This window comes from Diadema setosum, chromosome 17 (assembly GCF_964275005.1).
Source record: "Diadema setosum chromosome 17, eeDiaSeto1, whole genome shotgun sequence".
NCBI lineage: Eukaryota > Metazoa > Echinodermata > Echinoidea > Diadematoida > Diadematidae > Diadema > Diadema setosum.
The window spans coordinates 34,973,645-34,982,100 of NC_092701.1; the positions used below are offsets into that span (position 1 = coordinate 34,973,645).

The 8,456-nt window shown below is 38.2% G+C and overlaps 2 protein-coding genes across 2 annotated transcripts; one reads left to right on the top strand and one right to left on the bottom strand.

Annotated features, from left to right (window-relative positions):
• Positions 1-4,629: 4,629 nt before the first annotated feature.
• Positions 4,630-4,998, bottom strand: LOC140240756 (late histone H2B.2.1-like). The gene has a single exon (XM_072320526.1). The coding sequence runs from the start codon at positions 4,996-4,998 to the stop codon at positions 4,630-4,632; it is 369 nt and encodes a 122-aa protein (XP_072176627.1).
• A 2,278-nt stretch (positions 4,999-7,276) lies between these two features.
• Positions 7,277-7,944, top strand: LOC140241235 (late histone H2A.2.2-like). The gene has a single exon (XM_072320989.1). It carries the CDS (start codon positions 7,582-7,584, stop codon positions 7,942-7,944), a length of 363 nt encoding a protein of 120 aa, XP_072177090.1. The 5' UTR covers positions 7,277-7,581.
• The last annotated feature ends 512 nt before the right edge of the window (positions 7,945-8,456 follow it).

Genomic DNA, 8,456 nt, shown 5'->3' on the forward strand with positions numbered 1-8,456 from the left:
TTTGTGAATGTCTTGGGGAAAATGTAATTTCATGTCATTTTTTTTTTTTATTGTTGTACTGAGGCAGATGTAAGAGGATTATATTTTTGTACCATCATACCATGATGTGAGTCGTCTCCTTATTCGGCTTGTGTGAAGTGTACGCACTACAGAGTAGGTGTCTAGTATCCCAGCTAGTAGCTGATACATGTAGTCATTTAATCAATTAAGGAGGGGAGTAGGGTGATGCTATATGCCCCACCGATGTAGGACTTGTATGCTATAAAACAAACAATTATATAACTTCACACGATTATAAAGAAATAACATTAAACAAAGAGCACATAAATACAAACATACACACAGACACACGCACACATGTTGCCAGTGACTGCAGACAAGTGCCGATAGTGTGCATACAAAAGGTGTATTTTAATGAAGGGAGCACCTAAATGTATAATAAATATTGGTTTTCCATCAGACAAAAAGCAAACAAAAATTATGGAGGAGTAAGCAAGATAAAAAGACATCCATATACTTCAGAGTAGTATAGACAGTTTTTAATGAGTTATCAAAGTTAATAACCAGTAGACAGAGCTTTTCACTTATAAAAGCTTAGAAGATACACATCATGGATACAACTCGACACTTTTTACCCCACACCTCACCCCCCACCCCTTCATGCCTTGATTATTTTTTATAATAGTTGTACATATAAAAATAAAAGCAGTAAACATGAGCTTAAAAATCATCAAAATGCTTAAAAATGCACAGACGTTTCAAGAACATACAGGAGAGTGCATTATTCCTGATGTGTTTGAGTGAATATTGACAACGGATGAAAAAACATGGACATACGCAGTTACCAAAAATATATGACAATTTATACATTTGAATATAAAACAAGGTAGAGAAAGGAAAATCTGGAATGGATGAGGATATAAGTTATCAGAGAAGGATTCTCATTCATTAAGAAAAGATAAATCAATGATTGAAAAGAAAAGAATTGTATGCTCATTGGCAATATGAGACGCCGCGATATTTGTTCTCGTTGCATTGTCCATGCATACGTCCATGTAGCATTTGCCGAGGACGGATTCACAAAGCCCTGAGGCTGAGAAGATCATAACGGGGCTACAGTATATAATTTTAGTTCCATCTGCTTCCACTAGGCATACCGGGGATTCTATTTACCCACATAAGTTATCGTAGATTACCGGTACTGTTTGGATGGCGATGAAGTTGGTTGAAGCTATAAATGCCAAATGTATTTTATAAATATTTTTGTAGGTTATCGACGAGAATTTCAAACGCGTCGTGCCCAATGATTCCTCCTAAAGGAACGACAAAAATACGTCATTAACATATTTACCAGCTGTCCATAATGTGATTCCTGTATTTGTGTGCTTCTGAGCTAACTATTGTGTCGATGGTGAAATAGTGGGTGTGGGAACCAAAGACGCTTAATAAATAAGACACGAAAGTGCGCGCTAATCCTGTACAAAACAAATGGACATCGCGCGGTCTTCAAGCGTATACGCACATCACCTGAGACGCGCTGCCTTGACGCTTGATAAACAACAGCAGCGGCTTCAGGGACAGCGCGTCTCAGGTGATGTGTGTCTTTGCCTGAGAAGCGCGGTCTTTGCAGATGTTGTTGTTGTTTATCAAGCGTTTTTGATTGTGAGATCATGTTGTTGCCAAATTTTTACCTCCACGAAATAATCCTTATTACTCTAAAATCTCGTTCTTCAAAATAATCCCCTTAATCGAAAAAAAGGTACGACTATAATTTTTAAATCTTTTTAAGATAATAAAAATACTACTACCTTTGGAAATGAATGATGTTCCTAGGTGTACTGAGTTTGTACTTAGCTCTCTTTTGTATCGTCATGTAGGGTAGCCATTTTGTGTCCATTGTTATCGCGCGCCTTCGTATCTTATTATCTCTACTATCTTTGGTGGGAACTACACGCACACGTAACCACGCAGATAAAATCACGCAACAATAAGCCAGTCCGTAGTTCCATTTAACGCATGACCAGCAAAAATGCATTTTTGGCAACAGGCATGTTGGTTTTATAGTCATTGAGAGAAACATCTGATATAATGATTATCCATGTATCCTTACGGTGCTTGCCAGCACATTCACCCGGCAGCAACAAAATGTTCATTTATAGCCTGCATTTGGCAGTGACAATAAAGAAAAAAAAATGTTCAGTATTCAATGCAAGTCAATGAAATGGCTGCTTTCCCAACTATTGCTAGCCGTTCTGGTCACCTGACTATTGTACGCAAGTTCATTCTTTGTTGGAACATCGTCACGTACTCGCATAAATGTTTTGTCGGTTAATTTCATGTATCGTGTGGCTTTGAAAACGAATGACGTGCCATAAGCATGCAATTGAGAGGGGAGAGAGAGAAAAGAGAGAAGGGTATATTACGGGAAAAGTGCATACAAGGTCGTATACGAACGGGCTTATTCAACCCAACCGAAGTATTACAATACAGTTATTACGTAAGATGTCTTAATTAAGCTAATGTCCGCGTCATGCTTGCTCGCTCGAGTGGTCACGTTTATTGTGATATTGTGCACTATGGACACACACACACACAAAAAAGAGTCTATTCTCGCTAGGAATCTGTAGACTCGTGTGATTCGTGTGTACGTAAAAGCATTGGAGGTCGGTAGACTATGAACGTTGAGTAATTAACATGCAAGCGAAGTTTATGCCCTCAACGACAGGGAGCGTACATTCAGCTTCGTGTGTTAAAAACAGTTGCGTTGAGGCAGCACTAGCAGAACTATGTGTACGTTAAAAATCGTATGTTCATTCGCAAATGCGAGATGCTTAAAAGCATTTGCTTCAAAATACGTACTTCAAATGTTTATGAGATATAATATGTAATGTCTGTTGCGTTTGTATGTAGGTCATTTTGTTTATATTAGCGAAGATGGAATACATGTCATACATTTTTTTTTTAATGTCAGTTTTGTAAAGCGTTGTAATTGTTTAAAAAGAATGGAGGTACCGCTTATTGTGAAAATGACTACAGAGATTTTGATGCAAACAAATAAATACTAGTATTGTTTGTTATATCGCTGTATTGCTATGAGAGGTGTTTTCATTGTGCATTCTATACTTCAGTTTGTGAAACGAGGTGACTTGCTTATTTCTATGTTCGTATACACTATACATTGTGTTACTTTTACATATTACACACAGACATACAGACACACACACACACACACACGCACACACAAATACACACACTTATGTATATAATGTATATGAGAAAGGAAGGAGAAATCGGTGCGTAGCTTTTACATCATTATTCCTCTTACTGTTCCTCCTTTTCGGAAAAGCGCAAGAGTTGAAAAATTGGTCTCCGCCGGGAATCGAACGCCAACGTCTTAAACACACACACACACACACACACACACATACACAAACATATATATATATATATATATATATATATATATATATATATATATATGTGTGTGTGTGTGTGTGTGTGTGTGTGTGTGTGTGTGTGTGTGTGTGTGTGTGTGTGTGTGTGTGTTTGTATAGATCCTGATGAAGGCCTACATGTCCGAAAGCTCGAATACAAAATACAGGAAATAGGAAGAAGCTACGTCTCCCATGGAATACTTTACTGTCTTACGCCAATAGTGTCTCCACCACCTGGATGTTTAAACGTTGGCACAACATTTTTTTTTGACATAATATATATATATATATATATATATATATATATATATATATATATATATATATATATATATATATATATATATATATATATATACCACTGGATCCAGCTTTACGGAAACATGCTACGAAATGTGACTTTCAGAGATATTTTCTTTATACCACACTATTACTATTTCAAAAACACAAACAACTTTAATCATTTTTCACGAAAATAGACCCTAAAACAATAAATTGTGTTACATTGCTCATTCTCATGCAAAATTGTGTATGTGTTTGCATGTGTGTATGTGTTTGATGAATATACATACATCTTTTATTCGTACATTTTTGTCTTCCTTACATTTTTGTTTTCACCTTTGCAGCGAAAGGGAGGCATTTTCTTGTGCACACTAAGTTAAGCGCTCTTCATAATGCACTTCCCCCCCCCCTCGTCATGTACTTGGCATATACAAATTATATATTATTGAAATATAACGTTTGCGATGCTTTTTCAAAATTTTGGTAACATACGCCTATATTTCATATTCAGCATTGTGATAAGTCTATTAGCGAAGACCAAATTTGTGTAGTTTCATATACCTTGTTATGTATATGAAATTTGTGATAATCTCTCTAGGCTAAAATAGCAGACTGAGTGGTATATATTTGTGTATCTATATACAATGTGTTATATATATATATATATATATATATATATATATGATAAAAGAAATCAAGTTCATGCTGGCATTACCAAGTTTATTTAGTATTGACAGCAGGAACTTGACTGTTTTATTTTTGATATTATTCCACCATTACTTTCTACTAATTACTTTCTAGCAAATCTTCAACTCTACGAGTTAACAACGCGGGAGCATCTTTACATTCTTTCTTGCGTGTTTGGTGGCTCTAAAAAGAGCCGTTTGTTCCCAAGAAACTGACAAGAGTCAATTTACTTGGAGGTGGTGTACTTGGTGACGGCCTTGGTGCCCTCAGACACGGCGTGCTTGGCCAGCTCTCCGGGGAGGAGGAGGCGGACGGCGGTCTGGACCTCACGGCTGCTGATGGTCGACTTCTTGTTGTAGTGGGCCAGGCGGGAAGCCTCACCGGCGATGCGCTCGAAGACATCGTTGACGAAGCTGTTCATGATGGACATGGCCTTGGAGGAGATGCCAGTGTCGGGGTGGACCTGCTTCAGCACCTTGTAGATGTAGATGCCGTAGCTCTCCTTTCGCCTCCTGCGCCTCTTTCCGGCAGAGGCAGCGCGTGCCTTGGCCTTACCGGCCTTCTTGGCTCCCTTTCCGCTAGTCTTGGCAGGCATGTTGATAGATTCTAGTCGTAGTGAGTAGATCAACTGAACTTACCACTGCAGCTGCGGCTGTATTTATACCAAACGGGCTGCTCCGGTGCTTCTATTGACAGGCCTACCAGTAGGTGCAACGGACTGTGAATTTGGCGCCTATATGCAAATTAAGGATCGCCTTGCAGAAATAATGGATCGATATGCAAAATAATGGGGTCCGAACGAGAGCGAAACCTTTCACTGTCGACGAGAAGTATTGTTGGGTTAAACCTGTCCGACTTTTACTTTAGCTCATCCTGCCCTGTATAGACAAAAATATAAACCTGCACTTTAACCAGTTTTGACGTAAAATCGTCTTTTAAACAAACAAACAAATCAGCTTTCTTATCTGGTGTTAGGCAGAGGGCAAAACACAGAGAGAGAGAGAGAGGGTAAAACAACCTGTCAGAGTTATCGTAGAACTCTCCTTCCCGAAAATTGATGCTCCTGAAAGACTATTATATTCCTACGTTTGAAATTTCGTATTGGGTACGACATAACTGTACACAATGTATGAATTGCCTACTAACGCGATTATTGTACATATATACATAGCTTGTTTGACTGATGTTTTCGTAGAATGCTAGGTTACATGATAATCTAATTGTAAGATGATGGTTGCTTTGGAATAATTTAAAAGGAATTATTACATCAACGTGTTTTTCATGGATTGTTGAGTTAAATTTCAAAGTGAAGTCTTATTCACGGCCAACTCCCTATATAATATACACAAATAAACAACAACCTGATTTCCAAAAAAAAAAAAGCAAACAACTGTAACGGAAATATGTCGATCAACCTCGGTTCCAAGTGAATCTGTATACATGAAAATTCTTGGTTTCAAAAATGGTTAGATATTATGAATATTTGGTTGAATCAATGCGTTTTATTATACTTTCGTGGTTTCATGTTTTAATGTTCTCTCCTTAGTAATCTTTGCGCATTGTACCAATGTGACTTCCAATGTTCTGTGACACTTTAATTACGTCATGAAGTGCGCGAGATATACAAACTTTTGAATCCTCCCAATATTCCACTTTCACATTACGCCATCCTCTCTCTCTCCCTCCCTCTCTCAATAAGTTGAAAGTGAATGCTGGCCTCCGTATATTACGGAATATAATGAAAATCAAGAAGGAATGTACAGTTCAGTTCCTGTACGCAATATCCAGGTTGACTGTATTATTATAAGAGAACACAAAACAGACCCTCAGAAGGGTAATAGTTTTGCAAAATCGGACACATGAAAAAGTTGTGGAATTCTAAAGTCTTGCATGTTTTTGCTCAATAGGTAATAACAACGTGTGGAAGTTAGAAGAGTTCATGTTATGTCACCTCACAATACAATTCCACCAACTCTCTCATTGGTTTAAACACAGAATATTGTTATTAAAAAACCCCCACACATTTAGTTGTTAACTTGGCAACTGTAACCCACTTCCCCGTGTATCATCGTTGTGAGCTTATAACAAGATCACAATAAATTGATACAAAAGATAAAATAAGATGTAAGTGAAAGTTAACTGACACCCCCCCCCCACCAAAAAAATAAAAAATGAGACTTGTCAGGTGATAACTTCATTACCTCCTTCCATCAAATCATTGTGACAATATTTCGTGACAACATTCGACAATTGAAAATTCCATGCATTCTTCTTATGCTAGGTCCAATTTTTATGAAACCTCCATTACTCCGCTCATTTGATTTACATAAAAACCAATATATCTATTTTCATTAGCTTGAAATAATTATTTGAGATCAAGTCTGCCGAAAGCAAGGAAAACAGTGTTGATTTTTACAATATCTTAAAAAAATTCTTGTTATGTAAAGAGTGGGGTATCATTGAAACTGTTACTATTTCTCTATTTTGATGACCTTGCTAGAAAAAAAGAAAAACGTTGAACATTTATCTGTTGACATATGAGTTCTTCCTTGAAGACAAGTAACAACGATTAAATGCATAAGAGACAGGTTTAAAATGTTTATTTCCAAGCGCAATGGTATAATAGACGCTGATTTTTTTTTTTTTTTTTTTTTTTTTTTTTTGGTCTTGATATGGTACGAGTGTATATGAAAACTACATAATAAATGTGAATCATATCAATCATGATTCCATTATTCTCACAAATTCTTGCTTGAAATCGCATCCTGATCATCACTTTTGCAGATGCCTAAATGCTTCGGGAAAAGGATATAATTAATTCCAGTAACGGACTTTCAATGTGTTATACCATCACGTACGATTAGTTTCTCTGGATATGCGAAAAAAAAGAACGAGCTTTCACGGATATAAAAGTGTTCTTCTCATATGGTAAATACCTATATTCGGTCTGTTTGTGAAGACGGGTCTCTGTTCATGCGTACCAGTGACCGAGTTATCCTTCGCGGCATTATGCAAATTAGCTGTCTGTTGAATGGGCGCCCGTCATGGTCAAGGAACCTATTGATTGATAGGCGAACACAGCCGATCGCCAGGGATGGGTATAAATACCGAGGCGCGCTGTTCAAATGGCATAAGTTTGTTTCTCTCAACGACGTAACAACAACCAAACTAAGCAATCATGTCTGGACGTGGAAAGGGCGCTAAGTCTAAGAGCAAGGCCAAGAGCCGTTCATCCCGCGCGGGACTTCAGTTCCCCGTCGGCCGTGTGCACCGCTTCTTGAAGAAGGGCAACTACGGCAGCCGTGTTGGCGCTGGTGCCCCCGTGTACCTCGCCGCCGTCCTCGAGTACCTGACCGCCGAGATCCTCGAGCTCGCTGGCAACGCCGCCCGCGACAACAAGAAGAGCAGAATCATCCCCCGCCATGTGCAGCTCGCTGTCCGCAACGACGAGGAGCTGAACAGGCTGCTTGGTGGAGTCACCATCGCCCAGGGCGGTGTCCTCCCCAACATCCAGGCTGTCCTCCTCCCCAAGAAGAAGTAAATCGTCCCTCTCTCGGGAACACTACTTCACAAACGGCTCTTTTTAGAGCCACCATATATCCAAGAAAGAAATCTGAATCGTTTACCTCTCCGCTGCTATACGTTTTATTTCGTATAAACCTGACGTAGGCCTACAAAAACGAACAGAAGGCAAAGGTTGCTGTTGCTCTAACCCAATGCACTACGTGATTTTTTTTTCTTTTAAACGAGGGCCTAACAAGAATCATTTTCAAAGTTACTATTCAATCGGAAAAAAAGTTTCTGTAGCTCTGACTCAATATACAAATTATTATTGTTATGTTTATTGTACTGCATGTATCGCGTGGATATAGCATTGACGAATTCACATAAAAGTTAATTCAGTCTATTCTGAAGCCTTTTGAACACTATGGTCTAACAAGAATAATTTTGAGAGATATTTGATTATTACATTATACTATTTCATATTTCATTTTCCGCAGCTTCAATCTCAAATGTCTCAAATTCATACAAGTATATGAATATATCTGTTTT